This window comes from Lithobates pipiens, unplaced genomic scaffold, assembly GCF_037356315.1.
Source record: "Lithobates pipiens isolate NorthernLeopardFrog02 unplaced genomic scaffold, aLitPip1_a1.2 Scaffold_8, whole genome shotgun sequence".
NCBI classification, from domain to species: domain Eukaryota; kingdom Metazoa; phylum Chordata; class Amphibia; order Anura; family Ranidae; genus Lithobates; species Lithobates pipiens.
In genome coordinates, this window is record NW_027507903.1 from 86,697,703 (window position 1) to 86,719,699 (window position 21,997).

At 44.5% G+C, this 21,997-nt stretch overlaps 1 protein-coding gene across 1 annotated transcript in view; it reads left to right on the forward strand.

The window, feature by feature from the left end:
• Positions 1 to 21,997, forward strand: part of MINDY2 (MINDY lysine 48 deubiquitinase 2) — a 173,455-nt gene that overhangs the window by 44,639 nt on the left and 106,819 nt on the right. The window contains exons 4-5 of the mRNA XM_077472635.1: positions 17,880 to 18,038; positions 19,098 to 19,200. Coding sequence (XP_077328761.1) covers positions 17,880 to 18,038; positions 19,098 to 19,200 — 262 coding nt within the window. The remainder of the gene's footprint in view (positions 1 to 17,879; positions 18,039 to 19,097; positions 19,201 to 21,997) is intronic.

Here is a 21,997-nt window from a genome sequence, read left to right on the forward strand (position 1 = left end):
CATAGTTCCTTTTATCACGGCAAGTCTTCCAGGTCCTGAAGCAGCAAAACAGCCCCAGACCATCACACTACCACCACCATATTTTACTGTTGGTATAATGTTCTTTTTATGAAATGTAGTGTTCCTTCTACGCCAGATATACTTGGACACACACCTTCCAAAGAGTTCCACTTTTGTCTCATCGGTCCACAGAATGTTGTCCCAAAAGTCTTGGGGATCATCAAGATGTGTTGTGGAGAAATTGAGACGAGCTTTGATGTTCTTTTTGCTCAGCAGTGGTTTTCTCCTTGGAACTCTGCCATGCAGGCCATTTTTGCCCAGTCTTTCCTGATGGTGGAGGCATGAACGCTGACCTTAACTGAGGCAAGTGAGGCCTGCAGTTCCTTGGACGTTGTTGTGGGGTCTTTTGTGACCTCTTGGATGAGTCGTCGCTGCGCTCTTGGGGTAATTTTGGGCGGCCGGCCACTCCTGGGAAGGTTCACCACTGTTCCATGTCTTCGCCATTTGTGGATAATGGCTCTCACTGTGGTTCGCTGGATTCCCAAAGCTTTGGAAATGGCTTTATAACCCTTTCCAGACTGATAGATCTCAATTACTTTCTTTCTCAATTGTTCCTGAATTTCTTTGGGTCTCGGCATGATGTGTAGCTTTTAAGGATCTTCTGGTGGACCTTACTGTGTCAAGCAGCTCCTATTTAAGTGATGCCTTGATTGTGAACAGGTGTGGCAATAATCAGGCCTGGGTGTGGCTAGAGAAATTGAACTCAGGTGTGGACAACCACAGTTATAGTATGTTTTAACAAGGGGGGCAATCACTTTTTCACACAGGGCCATGATGGTTTGGATTTTTTTTCACCTTTAATAATAAACACCTTCATTTACAAATTGCATTTTGTGTTTACTTGTGTTGTCCTTGACTATTGTTTAAATTGGTTTGATGTTCCGAAACACTTAAGTGTGACAAACATGCAAAGGAACAGGAAATGAGGAAGGGGGCAAACACTTTTTCACACCACTGTACTTCTCCTTTAACGTGAAACTTTAGTCACAAATTGAAGTCCTGATGGATCACTTTATGCTGGCCTCTTTTGCAGGTACTGCAATGTACAGCATTAACAATAAGTGTCTATACTGTTTAAAATCCAATAATACAATGTCTCCTCCTGCTTTCGCACATGCTCAGTTGCTTTTTTTTCCTCTGCACTGTGCCTAAAATCAGAGCCACTAGAGGCTGAATAGCTGACATCTTTAAGTTTTACTGTTGCTGAAGGAGAATAAAGTAACATGAATGACACATGCTGTGCTGTGGAAGGACAGATTGGACAGGACAAACTCTGCTGCCAGGGAGACACCAAAAAAATCAACTTATAAGGATAGTTTCTTATGTCACTTAATCTCTCTTCTTTCTCCCTCATGTGAATGTCAGCACTGTAAAGCTTCTGACAGTCTTCCTCTCTATCTGAGCCAAGATATACAATCAAGGCAGACAAAATGTACAAATGCATAGTGCCTTGAAAAAGTATTCATATCCCTTAAACCTCTCCACATTTTGTCATGTTACAACCAAGACAGAATAAAGGTGGATAAAGTACCTGGACCAGATGGCATCCACCCACGGATCCTAAAAGAATTGGGCTATGTCATTTCAAAGCCATTGTATCTAATTTTTAGGGACTCGTGAATGACGGGACTAGTACCACTGGATTGGCGTAGGGCCAATGTGGTGCCTATATTTAAAAAAGGAACAAAGTCTTTACCAAGTAACTATAGACCTGTTAGTTTACCTTCTATAGTCAGGAAGATATTGGAGAGTTTAAAAGAAAAACATATAGATGATTTCTTGCTGGGAAAAAATTTTAAGCACCAGACAGCACGGATTCATGAAAGACAGAAGTTGTCAAACAATTTCTTTTTATGAGGAGGTAAGTAAAACCTTGGACAGAGGGGGTGGCTGTGGACGTGGTGTACTTGGATTTTGCAAAAACCCTTGTGATGATCGTTGAATATTAGGAAGACCTTATCCAGTAATCATTCATATTTTGTCTGTCAAGCTTGAACAATATTTTATTTGAACACATCAACATTTATATTTTGGACTTTAGTTTATCAAGCACTTATGGTGTTTGCACTTTTTTTATTAGTTCTGTTATGTTAACCATTTTGTTGTTTATGCACTTGCACTTTGTAAGAGAGCGCGGTTTAACTAGTTAGCTCATCTGGAATATTCAGTTCAGTTATCGGGGAACTGGAGAAAGTGCAGAGAAGGGCAACCAAACTGATAAGAGGCATGGAGGAGCTCAGCTATGAGGAAAGATTAGAGGAACTGAATTTATTCACTCTTGATAAGAGTGGATTAATGGGGGATATGATCACCATATATAAATATATAAGGGGTCCATATAGTGAACTTGGTGTTGAGTTGTTCACTTTACGGTCAACGCTGAGGACAAGGGGGCACTCTTTACGTCTAGAGGAAAAGAGATTTCACCTCCAAATATGGACAGGTTTCTTCACAGTAAGAGCTGTGAAAATGTGGAATAGACTCCCTGCAGAGGTGGTTCTGGCCAGCTCAGTAGATTGCTTTAAGAAAGGCCTGGATTCTTTCCTAAATATACATAATATGGCTGGGTACTAACATTTACAGGCAAAATTGATCCAGGGAAAATCTTCCTGATCCCAGAGAGGCAATAAGGATTTTTTTTTCACCTGCTGCAGCAAATTGGATCATGCTTTTCTGGGGGGGGGGGTGCCTTCCTATGTATCAATTGTGGGTATAGTATGATATATTTTTTTTATTTTTTTTATTTTTTTTTTATGGTTGAACTAGATGGACTTGTGTCTTTTTTTTTTTCAAGCTGACTATGTAAAAACGTTAATGTACTTTATTTGGGATTTTTATGTGATAGACTAACAAAGTGGCACATAATTGTTCAGTGAAAGGAAAATGATTAATGGTTTTCCAAATGTTTTACAATCAAATATCTGAAAACTGTGGCATGCATTTGTATTCCGCCCACTTAACTCTGATACCCTTAACTAAAATAGAGTGGAACCAATTGCCTTCAAAAGTCACCTAATTTTGTAAATTGAGTCCACTTGTGTGTAATTTAATCTCAGTTTAAATACAGCTGTTATGTGAAGCCCTTAGAGGTTTGTTAGAGAACACACCAGACAGGACAGGGATAACATGGAGAAGTTTAAAGCAGGGTTAGATTATAAAAAAATATTCCAGGCTTTGAACATCTCACGGAGCACTGTTCAAGCCATCATCTGAGAATGGAAAGAGTATGGCATAACTGCAAATCTACCAAGATATGGCCATCCACCTAAACTGATAGGCTGGGCAAGGAGAGCATTATTTAATAGAAGCAGCCAAGAGGCCCATGGTAACTCTGGAGGAGCTGCAGATATCCACAGCTCAGGTGGGGGAATCTGTCCACAGGACAACTATTAGTCGTGCACTCCACAAATCTGGCCTTTATGGAAGAGTGGCAAGAAGAAAGTCGATGTTGAAAAAAAGCCATAAGAAGTCACGTTTGCAGTTTCTGAGAAGCCGTGTGGAGGACACAGCAAACATGTGGAAGAAGGTGCTCTGGTCATATGAGACCAAAATGTAACTTTTTGACCTAAAAGCAAAACGCTATGTGTGTCAGAAAACTAACCCTGCACATCACCCTGAACACACCATCTCCACCGCGAAACATGGTAGTAGCATTATTTTGTGGGGATGCTTTTCTTCAGCGGGGACAGGGAAGCTGATCAGAGTTGATGGGAAGATGGATGGAGCCAAATACAGGGCAAAACCTGTTAGTCTGCAAAAGACTAAAAAGACAGAGACTGTGGCTAAGGTTCACCTTCCAGCAGGACAACGACTCCCAACATACTGCCAGAGTTACAATAAAATGGTTTAGATCAAAGCATATTAATGTGTTAGAATGGGCCAGTCAAAGGCCAGACGTAAATCCAACTGAGAGTCTGTGGTAAGACTTGAAAATTGTTGTTCCCAGATGCTCTCCGTCCAATATGACAGAGCTTGAGCTATTTTGAAAAGAAGAATGGGCAGAAATGTCACTCCTTAGATGGATAGATGGTGCAAAGCTGGTAGAGACATATACAATAAGACTTGCAGCTGTAAATGCAGCAAAAGGTGGTTCTACAAAGGATTGACTTGGGAGGGGGGCTGAATTCAGAAAACCACTTACAATTTTCCATCCAATTCACAATCATGTGCCACTTTGTGTTAGTCTAACACATAAAATGAACCTAAAGTTCAGCTTTAAAGAACATTATTTGTTTTCTGATCACATGTGTAGCACCATGGCAACTGCAGATCTAAAAGGGACCAAGATGGGAGCTTCCTTGTCTGTAAAGGATATGTAGGTTTTCTTCCTCTTAAGGGCTGATTTAAAAGGCCCAAATTATTCTATCTCTGTTGTTGATGCATGATTAAATGTATTAAATGCAAGCACAGCAAGTACCTAATATGCACTTGGTATCAGCCTCTTCCAATTCCCTATTAGACATAGCTCAGACTGGGAGTCGTCAAAGCAGCTCAAGCATTCAATCATTTGGTTGCAATGCTCATGTGCTAGCAAGGAGTATGCTGATAAGCAGTATGCAAGCAGTATGCTGTTGATCTCGGCCGAGATGTGTTCTTGTCACTTCATTTGAGCTGTCTTAAAAGTATTAACAGTCTTATCTTTCTGTCAAGATATCTTCTGTAAATTACTACGGTCATTTAGACCTGTTGTCTAGTTCAAAAGGGAAGCCTGGGTTACTGCCATGGCTTCCTTCAAAGATTGTACATTGGAATGAGTGAACATAGCCGTGCAAGGACTCCCTTTCTCGAAAAGACTGAAAAATATGTCTTGGATTATATGTAAATCTCAGAATACTGTAACTACTTAATGTAGAACTGCAGCCAAAAATAAGATAAAAATGAACAGCATGTTAAAAGATAAAATGGCAAAATCAGTGTTTGCTGTAATATTCTGCTTCAATCCAGTGATTCCCCCCCCCCCCCCCACAGTATTTTTTCTTTCTGTGTGTTGAATAGTTTTGTATGTATTTTTTAGTTTCTGAGCATGCGTATTCTTGCTCTTGCGATTTATTTATTTATTTATTTTTTAGTGTTGAAAATATTTTTATTGAACATTTCAAATGAAAACAATAAGACAGTAACCATCATGAGGCAAAAACAAGCAGGAACAGTAACAGGATTACATTCACTGGGTGTCCGGCTAATGACTATCAGCCACAGTCGGTCCCGTCGGAAAGTCTGGAAAACATGGAAAACATCCCGTTCCCGATCCACAAGGCCACAGCAGGGACAAACACTCATGGGTTAATACATGAGACAACGTGTAATTAATATTGCAAAGAAGACAGAAAGAAAGAGAGAAGAGAAAAGGGAAGAGAGGAGCAAGAGAAAGAGGAACAGAGTGGTAGAGGGGAAAAATGAATAGTAAGATGAGAGGAGAGGGAAAGGGGGAAGGGGAAGAGATAGGGATAGGGGGGGGGGGGGGGGGGTAGGGTAGGAGAGAGCCCACAGCGTCTCTACGCGTCCAGGATTTGTTTCATTAAGGTGTCAGAGGAAGAGAAGCGGAGCCAGATCGACCATTGAGATATAAACTTGGTGTAAGTGTCATTGTCCAGTGCCAACATCTCCTCCATTCTCATGGTGTCATTCATAATGGATACCCACCGCGACAATGGGGGAGTAGACGTCGTCTTCCAATAAGCAGGTATCAGCTGCCTAGCAGAGGACATAAAAAAGCGGAGTAATCTTTGTCTCTGCGATTTAATAGACCCGGGCAGTATGGAGAGTAATGCAATTTTCGGGGAGATAGAAACCGGAGTATCAGCTAGAAGATTATAACAGTTAAAAACCTGTGTCCAGAAGGGGCGAATCCTCTCACAGTCCCACCAGACATGTATATAAGTTCCGACTGAGGCTTCACAGCGCCAGCAGGTGGCTGGCGTAGATGGGAAGATTTTGTGTAAAGTAGCAGGGTCTCTGTACCATCTGGACAGTAGCTTATAGTTCTTCTCTTGAGAGTAGCAGGAGATGGTCGACTTGTGCGTGAAGTGAAAAGAGGTTTGCCATTCCGGCACAGAGATGTCTTCACCCAAATCCGCAGACCACAGCCTAGTATAGGATGGGAGCTGATCATGCGCTAAAGTCTGTAGCAAGTTATATAAGGAGGATAGCAGGTGTTTGGGGGTTTCTGGGAGCGAGCACAATACCTCAAAGTTGGTAAGCTTGCGGTGTATTTGAGAGGAGGAGTGTAGGCGTTTGGTAAATGCGGACACCTGTAGGGCCGTGAGCCAATCTCCAGAGTCTGTCAGGGGGACCGGGGTCCCCTGAGAGGGATGTACAAAAGTGAGAGCTTGTGGCCACTCTGCACGCCTAAAGGGTCCTAGGGAAGCTGCCCCTGTACTTTGTGGCAGGGCAGGATGGTCAAAGAGGGACGTCAAGGGGCCCGGATCAGAGGAAAGGGTGGTGTTTAGCCCTGTCTTATACCATAATTTCAAGGAGGCCAAAGTCAACGGGGATAAGGATGTCATACTAGGGTAGTCCTGATTGTAGCCCCATAGAAGAGCTCGGAGATCCACAGGAGAAAGGTCCTGTTCAACAGCCACCGAGGCCTTGCAGGGAGGACGGGGGAACCATTCTATGATGCGAGTCATGTGAGCAGCCGTATGGTAGGTCTCAAAGTCAGGGAGGCCTGTTCCCCCCATAGTCTTCGGGAGTGTAAGCAGTTTAAATTTAACTCTGGGGAGGCCCCTGTTCCACATGAATCTGATGGCCAGCGAACGCAGGGAGATAAAAAAAGATTTGGGGACTTGAATGGGGATGGTTTGGAATAAATACAGGAGCTTGGGCAGGATGTCCATCTTTAGAATATTAATCCTTCCGAACCAGGGCAGGGGAGATCCCCCCCATTCCTCAAGGTCCTTCCGTATACGGTTAAGCAGGGGAATATAGTTCAGGGAAAACAAATTAGCCAGGTTGGGGGGTATAATAACCCCTAGATAAGAGATCCCCTTGGTCTGCCATTTGAATGAGAAATTGGATTTTAGAAGGGACAGCGTGGAGGGGGTGAGGGATATGTTAAGGGCTTCAGTCTTAGCAATGTTGATATTGAAGTTACTATGGATACCAAAACGTTGAAATTCTCTGAGTAGGGATGGTAGGGAGGTGTGTGGGTTCTGAACATACACAAGGAGGTCATCAGCATACAGGGAAAGTTTGTGATGTGCAGACGGAGTTTGGATACCTAGAATGGAGGGGTTTTGTCGTATGGCACATGCCAAGTGTTCAATAATGATGACAAAGAGGAGGGGGGACAGGGGACAGCCCTGGCGTGTACCGTTTGCAATGTCAAAGGGGGCCGACGTGGTACCGTTGACTAGAACTGCAGCCGAGGGTCGTGAATATAGGGACATAACTTTAGAGATGAAGGGTGATCCGAGGCCAAGTTGTTGTAGAGACAGCCGTAGGAACCTCCAGCTGACCCTATCGAAGGCCTTTTCAGCGTCAAAAGACAAGAGGCAAGATTTCAGGCCTTTACGTTGGATCAGGGAGATAAGATGTATCGTCTTGGAGGTGTTGTCCCTCGCTTCTCTGCCAGGGACAAACCCCACTTGATCGTTATGAATAATTTTAGGCAGTAAAGGGGACAGACGGGTAGCCAGAACCTTCGCAAATAGCTTAATATCTATGTTGAGCAGGGATATGGGTCGATAGCTGCTGCATTGGGAAGGGTCCTTGCCTGGCTTGGGGATAATAGAGATGTTGGCAGATAAAGATTCCTTGGAGGGGAGGTTAAGACTGTCTACCGAATTAAAGGCCTTCGTCAGAAGGGGTGCAAGTTGTGGGGCAAATGTCTTGTAGAACCGGGGTGTAAAGCCGTCTGAACCCGGGCATTTTCCCACTTTAAGGGCTTTGATGGCCTGCAAAAATTCAGAAGTAATTAGGGGCTCATCTAGGGATGTCGCGTCTGCATCATCAATAGTGGGTAAGGCAGTTTCCATAATATAATCCAGTGTGGGGTCGGGAAAGGGGGGGGACCGATCGGAGGGGTTTGCACGCGAAAGGTTATAAAGCTGTGAATAGTATTGCCGGAAGGATTCAGAAATACCAGAAGTGTTAAATGTTTTCCTATGGTCCGATTGGACGATAAAGGGGATAGAATGTCGTGGGGGTCTAGGGTGAATAGTTCTAGCCAGGTGTTTACCACATTTGTTCGCCAGGGAGTAAAAGTGATTCCGCGCTTTATCCCTGGCAATTGGGGAGTGCGCGTCTAAAAGCTGGAGCAAGTCTCTGCGGGCGTTGGAGAGCTGGACAAAAACCGCAGGGTCCAGCTCTTTTTTATGAAGGGGTTCGAGGTCCGCTATGGTAGAGAGGAGTTTGCGTATATCATGAGCGCGGGCCTTCTTAAGGCGGGAGCCATGTTGTATGAGGGTACCCCGGATCACACATTTGAGCGTGTCCCATTGGTTTAAAGGGGAGGTTGTGTCAGCGGAGTGGTCACCTATGAAGTTTTTTATGACTTTGGAGACATCCGCTACGCATGCGGTGTCCCGCAGCAGATTGTCGTTAAGTCTCCAGCTCGCCCCCCGGCGGGCAACGGGAGGGCGGACTAGTCAGATAGATGGGGGCATGGTCGGACCACAGGAGGTTACCGATCGCCGTATGGAGGGGCGTGTCTAGAAGGGATTGCGATATGAGAAAGTGGTCCAATCTACTGTAGGAGTTGTGTGAAACTGAGAAATAACTGTAATCCCTTTCTGTGGGATGCTGGACTCGCCAAGCATCCACCAGATGGGAGGAATGGAGGAGTGATTTAATACGTGTCAAGGTGGAACAAGGCACAGAAGACTTACCCGAGGATGTGTCTGCGGATGGGGAGAGGGCAATATTGAGATCACCTCCATTTATTTATTTTTTAGATGAAAACTATACTAATTAAATTAAAATCGGACATTATGATTTTCTTGTGTGTATGGGCCTTTAGGCAGGCCATATATTATACCATTGTCTTTCACAATTTTCCTTTAGAGTTACCAAAACCATATAACCTGAGGTCACACCTAAACACTTTCAATTGGTATGCAGTCAGACAGGTCCTTGCACTACATAGTTAAAGATGAATCTAAAAGAATTTACGAAATTGTATAATGCACAGCCCACCTTATACTTTTGAAGGCCCTGGAGCACCAGGACAATGGAAATGGACAAAAAAGTACCCCATTTTGGAAAGTAAATCCCCAAGAAATCTATGAGGCACAATGAGTGTTTTTACGTTTTTGGAAAATATGGAAAGAAAATAAACTTTTTTTTTTATTTTAATTTTTTTTACACAAAGTTGTCAATTTATAAGATATTTCTAACACATAGCATGTACATAGCAAAAATTACACTCCAAAATATATTCTGCTACTCATCCTGAGTATGTAGATGTGTGAGACTTTTCCACAGCCTGGCCACATACAGAGGCCCAACATGCAGGATGCACCATCAGGTGTTCTAGAGGCATAATTTTCAAATCAAATTTGACTACCTATTACACTTTTGTGAGGCACTGTAGTGGCACAGATGTGCACTGATGTGGCGCGGATGAGCAGTGATGTGGCACAGATGGGGATGGATGAGGATGAATGGATAGGCACAGAGCAACGCTGTGGCAACTTCAGATCCAGCCCACAGCGCTGTTCCACCCCCCCTCTCCTCGCGCACTGTACCAATCGGTGTGAGGAGAGGGAGGAGCTGAACTGGACATGTCCTGTTTGTAGACAATGAAACGATCTATCATTGAACGGAACGATTACATGGTAAAGGGTCTCAGTCATTGCCCCTTTTCCTCCGATAGGTGACGCATCGAGTCTGGAAGACCTGACGGTTACATTCTCAGTTGTGCTCCACAGGTGGCGCATGGGAGCGTGATTCTAGGAGGACGACATATGGCGCCCTCCCAGGGTTCTCCGACCATGCTGTAGCCGCCCGGCCCACAACTGGTCAAGCAAACTTTCAGACTTTAGATTATAATGAATGCATGGTGTACAAAATATTAGCAACAATTTTGAAATTGTTCAAAAAGTTAGCATTTTCAAGGTGTAAAGTGTGTCCTAGGGAGGTGCTGTCTAACTGTGGAGTTAGTAGACTGATTGGGAGCAGAGAGATCACTGTTCCTGATCAATATTAGCAGACAATCTCTGTACTTCCCAGTCAGAACGGGGATCTGCTTAGTTTAGATAGGCAGATCCCCGTTCTGCCTCTATGAGGAACAATCGCGGGTGGCCAGCAGACATGGTGGCCTCCGAACCCATGCATCTGCTGTCTCGCCGCGCAGCGGGTGCACGCCTGCAGTATCTCGTGCATGAAACCACGCACGGGGGCAATGGGGCCATCCTGCTACAGTATATATGCGTCGAGTGGTCCTGTAGTGGTTAAAAGAACACAGTAAAGCTTGCCATGGGTAGAATTTAGAATGAAAATTCTTAGGAAATCAATGCTGTAAGAAAGTTTGTTAATTTTTCGAATCATTAGTGGATAAAATCGATGTTCTTTTTCAACTGCAGTGACAAGATAATTGGAAGGAGCAGGGTGGTATTTTTTCTCGAACTAATGAATTTCTAAAAATGTGTGTGGTTTTCATTTGGTAAAGTCCTTTCATTCCAAAATCAAATGTTAAAACCAAACAAAATCCTTTGAACGACATTGGAATGTTCTGAGTATTTTTATAAAAATGTTCTTAAAGCGGAGTTCCAAAAAAAGTGTAGCTGCTGACTTTTAATAAACAGACACTCACCTGTCCCACGGTCCATTGATGCATCCGCCCGAAGCTCCAATCCTCTCTCCATCCTCTCCACGGCACCACCATTATAAGTGTGGGTGCTCGGCTATGGCAGTTTGCGGCTTCACAGCCGGGCGCACTGCGCATGCGCGAGTCATGCTGCGCTGTCTTGAATGGCTGGGCAATCTTCTGGGACCTGTGACATGTCCCAGAAGATTGCAGGGAGGGGGAGAGGTGAACTTCCGCTCTGCGCCGCGCAGCCAGGAGAGAAAGTGGGAGCTGGGTACCTCTCAAAACCAGGTACCCCCCCAAATAAGTTTTTCTTGGTCCCATCAGACCACAGGACATGGTTCCAGTAGTCCACGTCCTTAGTCTGCTTCTCTTCAGCAAACTGTTTTCAGGCTTTCTTGTGCATCATCTTTAGAAGAGGCTTCCTTTTGGGACAACAGCCATTCAGACCAATTTGATGCAATGTGCAGCGTAAGATCTAAGCACTGACAGGCTGACACCACACCCCTTCAACTTCTGTAGCAATGCTAGCAGCACTCATATGTCTATTTCCCAAAGACAACCTCTGGCTATGATGCTGCGCACGTGCACTCAAATTCTTTGGTCGACCATAGCGAGGACTGTTCTGAGTGGAATATGTCTTGTTAAACTGCTGTATGGTCTTGGCCACTGTACTGCAGCTCAGTTTCAGGGTCTTGGTAATCTTCTTTTTTTTTTTTTCCAGATCCTCAGAGTTCTTTGCCATGAGGTGCCATGTTGAACTTCCAGTGACCAGTATGAGAGAGTGATAGTGTTAACACCAAATTTAGCACACCTGCTCCCCATTCACACCTGAGGCCTTGTAATGCCGCGTACACACGACCGGACTTTCTGGCAGAATAGGTCAGATGGAATCATTCTGTCGGATAGTCCTATCGTGTATGGGATAGTTTTTCTTTAAAATCGGTTTCTTTAAAAAATTTAGACGGACCTAGAAATACAGTGGTGTGAAAAAGTGTTTGCCCCCTTCCTCATTTCCTGTTCCTTTGCATGTTTGTCACACTTAAGTGTTTCGGAACATCAAACCAATTTAAACAATAGTCAAGGACAACACAAGTAAACACAAAATGCAATTTGTAAATGAAGGTGTTTATTATTAAAGGTGAAAAAAAATCCAAACCATCATGGCCCTGTGTGAAAAAGTGATTGCCCCCCTTGTTAAAACATACTATAACTGTGGTTGTCCACACCTGAGTTCAATTTCTCTAGCCACACCCAGGCCTGATTATTGCCACACCTGTTCACAATCAAGGCATCACTTAAATAGGAGCTGCTTGACACAGTAAGGTCCACCAGAAGATCCTTAAAAGCTACACATCATGCCGAGACCCAAAGAAATTCAGGAACAATTGAGAAAGAAAGTAATTGAGATCTATCAGTCTGGAAAGGGTTATAAAGCCATTTCCAAAGCTTTGGGAATCCAGCGAACCACAGTGAGAGCCATTATCCACAAATGGCGAAGACATGGAACAGTGGTGAACCTTCCCAGGAGTGGCCGGCCGCCCAAAATTACCCCAAGAGCGCAGCGACGACTCATCCAAGAGGTCACAAAAGACCCCACAACAACGTCCAAGGAACTGCAGGCCTCACTTGCCTCAGTTAAGGTCAGCGTTCATGCCTCCACCATCAGGAAAAGACTGGGCAAAAATGGCCTGCATGGCAGAGTTCCAAGGAGAAAACCACTGCTGAGCAAAAAGAACATCAAAGCTCGTCTCAATTTCTCCACAACACATCTTGATGATCCCCAAGACTTTTGGGACAACATTCTGTGGACCGATGAGACAAAAGTGGAACTCTTTGGAAGGTGTGTGTCCAAGTATATCTGGCGTAGAAGGAACACTACATTTCATAAAAAGAACATTATACCAACAGTAAAATATGGTGGTGGTAGTGTGATGGTCTGGGGCTGTTTTGCTGCTTCAGGACCTGGAAGACTTGCCGTGATAAAAGGAACTATGAATTCTGCTGTCTACCAAGAGATCCTGAAGGAGGATGTCCGACCATCTGTTCGTGTACTCAAGCTGAAACGAACTTGGGTTCTGCAGCAGGACAATGATCCTAAACACACCAGCAAGTCCAACACCGAATGGCTGAAGAAAAACTTTGGAGTGGCCTAGCCAAAGTCCTGACCTGAATCCTATTGAGATGTTGTGGTATGACCTTAAAAAGGCCGTTCATGCTCGAAAACCCTCTAATGTAACTGAATTAGGACAATTCTGCAAAGATGAGTGGGCCAAAATTCCTCCAGGACGCTGTAAAAGCCTCATTGCACGTTATCGCAAACGCTTGGTTGCAGTTGTTGCTGCTAAGGGTGGCCCAACCAGTTATTAGGTTTAGGGGGCAATCACTTTTTCACACAGGGCCATGATGGTTTGGATTTTTTTTCACCTTTAATAATAAACACCTTCATTTACAAATTGCATTTTGTATTTACTTGTGTTGTCCTTGACTATTGTTTAAATTTGGTTTGATGTTCGGAAACATTTAAGTGTGACAAACATGCAAAGGAACAGGAAATGAGGAAGGGGGCAAACACTTTTTCACACCACTGTAGAACATGTATCAAATCTGTCCAATGGACTCAATTCCTATCGGGAAAACCGTTTGTCCCTTACGATGCAAGGGCAGCTATTGGCTACTGGCTATTGAACTTCCTTTTCCAGTTCTGTCGTACGTCATCACGTTCAAAACGAATGGACTTTCGAACAGACTTTAGTCCGTTTGTGTGTGGGCAAATCCGTTCTTTCGGAAGTCTGTCATAATTCCGTCAAAAGTCCGGGAAGACCGCCGGACCTTTTCTGCTGGAAAGTCCGGTCGTGTGTATGCGCCATTACACTAACGAGTCACATGATACCGGGGAAGGAAAATGGCTAATTGGGCCCACTTTGGACATTTTAACTTAGAGGTGTACCCACTTTTGTTGCCAATGTTTTAGACATTAATGGCTGTGTTGAGTTATTTTGAGGGGACAGCAAATTTACAATGTTATACAAGCTATACACTCACTACTTTACATTGTAGCAAAGTGTAATTTCTTCAGTGTTGTCACATGAAAAGATATAATAAAATATTTTCAAAAATGTGAGGGGTGTACTCACTTTTGTGAGATGTATATATGTGTATGAGTTGTGTGTATTAAATAACATAACGAGACTGATTGATTAAATACCTCTTTATATGTATTATGAATTGAATGCTTGTCCCCTTCAATATATTCCCCATTTGTACTAATAGATTGCTGCAGTCTTGTTTTCCACTGGTCGAAGGCTTAGAGAAAATCTATTTCTGTTTCAATAGTTCCACCGTTTTTGTCTTTACAGCATCAACTGACTCAAAACCTGTTCCTTTTTGTCCCGCTTGCCGACCAGCCCCCGCAGTTTTAGGCCCCTTTCACACAGGACGGATCAGTAATGATCCGCCCCGTGATGATCCGCTTGCTCAGCGGGGATCGCTCCGTTGTCCCCGCTGAGCCGGCGGATAACAGGGCGGTCCCAGCACACTGTGCAGGGCCCGCCCTGTCAGCTCTCCGCTCTTCTCTATGGGGGATCAGATGAACACGGACCTTCTGTCCATGTTCATCCGATCCGCTCTGCAGACGGATAGAAAAATAGGATTTTCCTCCGTCTGCAGAATCGGACAATGGCAGAGGCGGACGATATCGGATGTCTGCGGATGTTCATCCGCAGACACCCGCTATCCCATAGGAATGCATGTATGTCCGTATTTCATCCGCAAAAGGATGGATGAAATATGGACATAATGTCCGCATGTGTGAAAGGGGCCTTACTGTAGCAGAATGGCACGGCTGGGCGATACGACGTTACCTTGCATTGCTTCACCTTTTGGCCACTTGGCCGAAGCAAGTGTCCAGAGGGCGAGATGACCGCCGGGCACCCACAGTAACTTGTGGCAGAGCAAGAACTGGGTTCTGCATGTGAGCAGCCAAATCTTCCAGGGCTAAAGTGGTTAAGCACTGATTTAACTTTTGGAACTTCATTCTCATGCCTCAAGCTGAATCTTTTGTTCCACTCAAACGTGCACAAGACAGGCCATCATTCCCATAAGCTGTAGTAAGCACTTGAAAACATGGTGTTTTTGTGCAATTTTACTAAAAACTTAAAATTGACACGTTGTTGAACTTTTAAATTTAGCATTTTTTTGGCACACTACAGAAAACACAACCAAATGAAATGGCGACTCACAATCCACTGAACGTCAGAGTGTTACTGCTTGTCATACAGGTTCAAATATTTTCAAGGTCCCCACGCATGCAGTTATAATCGGTTCTGACTGCTTTGTTTACTAGGTGGGATCAGAGTCTCGTTATTTAATGGACACACCGTGTGTGTGTATGTATTTTTTTTTTTTTTTTTTAAATACAGGCTGATAAATGTGAAACAATCGGGGGGGGGGGGGGGGGGTGGAGTATTCACTTTTAATTCTGTAATTTTATTTGCAAAAATGCAATTATTTCACAAAGGAAGTCACCAAAGTCACTGAAGGTTAATCATCAGCTGAACTGGAAAGTTTATGTAAACCTAATCACTAAAATCTAATATGAGCTTTAACATGTTGCAATTATTTTTAATATTTTTTAAATTTGCATCTTTTATTAACATATTACCTGATGATCCTGTCACAGAGATCTTGGGGCAAGCCATTTCTGTTACAGAGTGATAACACACTGCTTCTAACCTGTACTCCTACAATGTCACCCTGTCCCACAGACTTCTACTGGAGACTGTAAGTGACTAGTTCAGTATACATCACACAGGCATGGTCTATTCTTATCGCCATCAGGAAACCCACCCTGAGAAGTGCAACCTTCTCTGGAGTGCATGTAGACAGACAATGTCTACAAAAAGACTGCTGGAGATCAGCAACACTAAGATGCTTCAATAAATAAAAATTTTTTATTTTAATTAAAGAAAATGCCAGTTGTTAGATACACAGTGCTTCAGCAAACAAACTATATGTAGTTTAGTTGTATTACCATGTATTTCAAAAGAATTTTTTTTTTCCAGAGCTGGTATTAATATTCCACTTTTCACAATAAATAAGGCGGTGGTCTGTTGCACTGAAAGACCTGTTAGTGGACTGTAGCGTTAGCCCTGGTTCATACCAGTATAGCTTTGAAATCGTACTAAATCAGCGTGATTTCAAAGCCGCAAATCAGTGTGATTTGGATCATTGATTTCATTGCAGCTTGCAACTTTGTTTAAGAAAAGTCAATGCAAATCGCAGAAAAGTCGTGCAGGAACCTTTCGAAGTTGCCCTGACTCGAGTCTCAATGATTTGAATGGTTCCATTTTCGAAAATAGGGTGCAACTTGTTTTGAACTTGCCAAATTCCATTGGTATGAAGGAGGGCTTAGAGCCAAGACTAAGCTCTAGCTCAGTGATTCTGAACCTGGGGGTCAAATGATTTGTCAGGGGTCACCGAATCCTGGGCTGTTCCTGAAGCCTGCACCACTCTCCCAGCCTTTTCGCGGTCGCCCAGCAGGGCTGTCCCTGGAGCCTGTGGCCGCCCAGCTGAGCTGTTCCTGGAGCCCGCAGCCACCCATTCAGTTCATGGCATGGCTGGGGGGCAGAGACTAAATATCAGCTGACTGGTGAGGAATGTGAAGGGGCTGGAGGTTACCCTATCTCCTGATTTCGGCATAGGTGTCACTGCTGCAAGACACCACAAAGTCTGAGACACCGTGAAGCCGGAGACACAGTGAGTAACACTACCTGTGATTATAGTTGCCATTAAAAGTCCCCACTACAGTTCTCAGATCAGCAGATGTCCTTGATCAAGACTGCACTGCCACTGATTCCACCCCCCCACCAGCACTGCCACTGATCCCAACTCCCCACCAGCACTGACACTCATCCCGTTCCCCCCACCCCCCACCAAGGAGTAAGAGAAGGAATAAAAATAGAGAATACATGGGAGGGAGAGGAAAGGAGGGGGAGGAACAAAGAAAAAGGGAGCGAAAGAATAAGAGAACAAGAAAGGTGGCTAGAGCGAGGGATGGGGGGAAATAAACAAGAAATTAGGATAGAGAGAGATAAAAGGGAAAGAAAGGAGAACAAGGAGAAAGAGTGGTACATTCTAAAATGTACCACAAGGGGTTTTAATATTGTACGAGTGGAAGGAACTCGGGGAGAGCTAAATGTCCGTTGGTTAGGGGTGCAAATTACTTGTCTTGCCTTGGGTGCTGACAACTCGCGCTACGAAAATAATTTTACTGTTAGGGGTCCCCACAATTTAGGAAATTTTATCAAGGGGTCACGGCGCTATGAAAGTCGAGAACCACTGCTCTAGCTCAACATTTAGGCCTCTTTCACACTACCGATCCATTCAGGTCCTCCTGTCAGTTTTTCAGGCGGACCTGAACGGATGCTTCATAGAGGTCTATGGAGCGTCGGATGTCAGCAGTGACATGTCCGCTGACATCCAACCCGCTCCGATCCAAAAAAAAGGTGACAGAGGAAAAAGCTACTTTTCCATCTGTCATCAGATCGGGTGATGACGGACTCTGTGGTCCGTCTTTATCCGATCTCCCATAGGGGAGAGCGGCGCTCTCACAGTTCCATCCCTGCACAGTGTGCAGAGACAGACCTGTCATCTTCCTGCTCAGCTAGGATCGACGGAGCGATCCCTGCTGAGCAAGCGGATATCCACATAATCCATTATCACTGATCCTCCCCGTGTGTAAGGACCCTTACAAGTAAGTGGAAATCTGCATGTAACATGTAGCTGCCTATATCTTTTTATTTTTCGTGTGAATTTTATTGAAATAAACATCTGCTTGTTGTTTTTTTCACATTGTGCTTGGTTTGATTTACTGGTTTGTGACCGGTATATTTTAAAGGCATTTGTTAAAACATTTACAGCTATTATGAAATTTTCCTCCCCAAAGTGACAGAGTTTGGCTGGATGACTTATGAGCCACAGAGCCTGCATCATGAGAAAACAGTATACAGTAGAAATTATATATACTCATATATATATGAGCTTTCATGCTTTATCTTTTCTTATGTTACAGAATATGAGTGATGCCATGGCTATTCTACATAAGTTACAGACTGGCCTTGATGTCAATGTGAAGTTCACTGGAGTGAGGGTTTTTGAGTACACTCCTGAGTGCATTGTGTTTGATCTTCTTGATATACCACTTTACCATGGCTGGCTAGTGGACCCAGAGGTATGTTTAAATTTTGAGTCATTACCAAAATAACTGAATAGAAAAAGAAAAAATGGTTTATTACTGATTTTTTTTTTTTTTTATGGCTTTATTTAAAATTATTTTTTTGTTAGCAGACATTTCTAGAGGCAGTAGTACAGAATGAAAGTGCCTGGTGAGGCCCCTTTCACACTACTGCGACTTCGCCACAATTTCAGGGAATGTTTTTGTAATCTTGAGGTCTATGGACCTCAACTCGCATCAAAGTCGGACAGGGACTACTTTGAAGTTGGTGCAATTTTAATTCACACAGATATGAATGGTACTCATTGAAAATCATGGGGTAGGACTTGTCATATGACTTTGCACAAGTGTGAAAGGGGCCTAACTGATAAAGCAGGACACCATGGCTTGCTAATATGTTTAGCTGGATAATTTCAATCCTCATTAATAAAGATCCTCCCCATAACTATGAAAGCTGTAATATGCAGATACTAGAGTAAGGTCCCACCTTTCTCCCACACCTCATTATTGGCCATTGAGGCCACCCATCATGTTTAAGGTCCAATAGTAATATAGTAAAGTGTGATAAAGGGCAGATTAGATCCTAACTTTGCCTCCACATGCCTGTCTTTTGCATATGTGAACATCAGAAGGTAACATGGTTCCCGTGATGTTCATGAAGCCCAAGAAATGTGTATGTGGCTTTCTGATTTGATTTTTTTTTTTTTTTTTTTTTTCTATCCTAAACTTCATGTGAAAATGGGATGTTTTGAATGTCTGTATATCTCTATACCAAATAACATAATGAGATGCATAAATGGTGAAACATTTCTTGTGCTTGTACACTTTCTATAGTCACAACAGTAAGTGAAAGGCAATCTCTTTTTCAAACTTAGACATTTAAAAAAAAAAATTAATGTTTTCCAGCAGTTTTTTTTTTTTTTTTTTTTTTTTAGCATAATTTTAACTTTCATGCCATGTCACCTCAAGTTTATCAGTGAATGTGAATCACACATTGAATCTCTGTACACAGTTTCAGTACATTTTCTAATTATGATTACACTTTTCATCTCTCAGATTTCTGAAGTTGCAAAGGCAGTCAGTAACTGCAGCTACAACCAGCTGGTAGAGAAGATTATTTCATGCAAGCAGTCAGACAACAGTGAGCTGGTTAGTGAAGGTGGGTGAGTGATTTTGATTACTTTACTTACATTTCAATTCAAAATAAAAATTGACAAATTATTGGAAAAATGCCCATGCATGTCGCAGTTCTCTGTAAGTTCAAACATACAGAGCAATGCAGTATGACTACAACCATTGTAATGCAAAGGTTCTAGAATACATGTAAAACCTGGCAATCTCATGTCACCCTCGCAATCCAGGGCTCACCATTGTCACTTGAAAAGCCTGAAGCCTTCTGTGTTTACAAGAATGGCTTTCCTCTCGGTGGCTCTCACAGATCCTTGCCTGCCCTGCACAAATGGCAGGAACAGGGGAGATCCAGTGTAGTATGGGATGGTGCATCGCGTAGTAAGCTGTACTGTACCCGGGTGCACAGATGCCGACTAGGGATGAGCTTCGTGTTCGAGTCGAACATACGTTCGACTCGAACATCGGCTGTTTGCCTGTTAGGCGAATTCCGAACGTTATGGGCCGTTTGCGCCAAATTCGTGTGGCGCTCACAGCCCACAATGCACTGCGATGGCGCAGTGCATTGCTGGCTCATGATTGGCCAAGCATGCACTGTGGCCCCGCATGCTTGGCCAATCACAGTGCTGGCAGCGAGGAGAGCCATGATTGGCCACAGGCAGGATGCCTGTGGCCAATCATAGCTCAGGCTGTGTAGTACACGCCTCACACTATATAAGGCCACCAGCGCGGCGGCCTTGTGTAGTGTGTTGGCGTCTGAAGCAGTTAGTGGGTGTTCTGTGTACCTTCAACACAGTATACACCGATCGTTATGGGCCGATGTTTCATTCTTGCGCTTCTCTAGTGGTTGTTGTCTGTGTGCCCTGACCGCAGTATACACCGCTATATTCACCTATATAGCTAGTGATGTATCTATCTTTATAATAGAGCTTGCAGTCAGTGTTAGGAGCTTGTGCGTGCTGTCTGCGTGCTCTGAACCCAGTATACACTGCTATATCCACCTATTTAGCAAACTATCTTGCTCGTTTTAAATAGAGCTTGCAGTCAGCGGTAGGAGCTTGTGCGTGCTGTCTGCGTGCTCTGAACCCAGTATACACCGCTATATCCACCTACATAGCTCTTCTCTATTTGAGCCATCTGCAGGAGTTAGTGGAAGTTGTGTGTGCCTCCAGCACAATATACACTACCCAATTGCTGTTTTTCCCAACTCCCTTCAGGCCATTACCATGTCTGGAAGGCCAGCAAGGAGAGGCAGACAGGCGCGAGCCGATAAAAGAGGGAAAGCAAGCTCTGTGTCTAGAGACAACAGTGCTGGTCGTGGACGCGGTGCATCGTCATCATCAGCACGTGGCCATGGGACACGCTTGTCCTTCTTTTCGGCAGCTGGACATGTTGAGCCCCAACATGCCAACGACTTGGTAGAGTGGATGACCAAGCCCTCTTCATCCTCCTCATCCTCTCTCACCCAGACTCAGGGTACTAGCAAAGCAGCTGCCAACGCATCGTCTTCCCTCCTCTCAATGTCATCATCAGTGACTCCTTCCCTAGACCCACCACTTCCTCCTGAGGAGTGTCCTGAACTCTTTGAGCACAGTGTTAGGTACATGCTCCAGGAGGATGCCCAGTGTTTTGTAGGCTCTGATGATGATACTCATCTAGAGGAAGGCAGTAGCGTGAATGCAGAGAGAGGGGTTGCTCAAGAAGGACAGCAATCTGGCAGTCATGTTCCACAAGCTGCAGCATACTGCCAGGTTTGCTCCAGCGATGAAGAGGGAGGGGATGATGAGGGCACTGACTCCACGTGGGTGCCTGGTAGGAGAGAGGAGGAGGAGGAGGAGGCACATGTCCAACGAGGCAGGATGCCCTCCGAGGGCCAGCTTAGGGGCAGCACACTGAATCACACCGCAGAGCTCCGCCTGTGCAGGACGCTGCCTCTGCGCGTTATTCTAAAAGTTCTTTGTTGTGGGCCTTTTTTGAGACGAGTGCATCAGATCGCACCGCTGCTATTTGCAAAAGATGTCTCAAGCGTATCTCGTGTGGCCAAAACATCAGCCGCTTGGGCACCACATGCTTGACCAGACATATGTTGACCTGCCATGCAGCTCGTTGGCAAGCGTACCTCAAAGACCCACACCAAAGAACAAAGCGGACCTCTCCTTGCTCCTCATCAGCTGGGATCTCCAACCCCACTAGACCTTCAGTCCTCTCTGAAACCTGCTGTGAGAGGAATGGAGGTGTAGAATTAGGTGTATCACAGCCAAGTGCTTCCGGGCACTCTGCTAGCAGTACACCCACGTCCGATTATAGCAGGCAAATGTCCCTGCCCCAGCTGCTGGACCGGCGAAAGAAGTTCACTCCCAGCCATCCACATGCCCAGCGGTTGAATGCTAGCTTGGCTAAATTGCTAGCACTTCAACCTTTTCAGTTGGTAGACCCTGGCCCCCTTCCGTGAGTTTGTACAATGTGCGGTTCCTCAGTGGCAGGTCCCCAAATGCCACTTTTTCTCACGGAAGTCGATTCCGGCTCTCTACCGGCATGTGGAAGGCAATGTCCTTGCCTCGCTGGACAGGGCTGTCAGCGGTAAGGTGCATATTACCGCTGACTCATGGTCCAGCAGGCATGGACAGGGACGTTACCGGTCTTTCACGGCCCATTGGGTCACTCTTCTGGCAGCTGGGAAGGATGCAGGACAAGGTGCAGTAGTGTTGGAGGTTGTTCCGCCACCACGCCTCCAAAATGCTACTATTGGTTGTGACACACCTCTCTCCTCCACCCCCTCTTCTTCTTCCTCCATGGCCTCTTCCAGTGCTCTGTCCTCAGAACCAGCG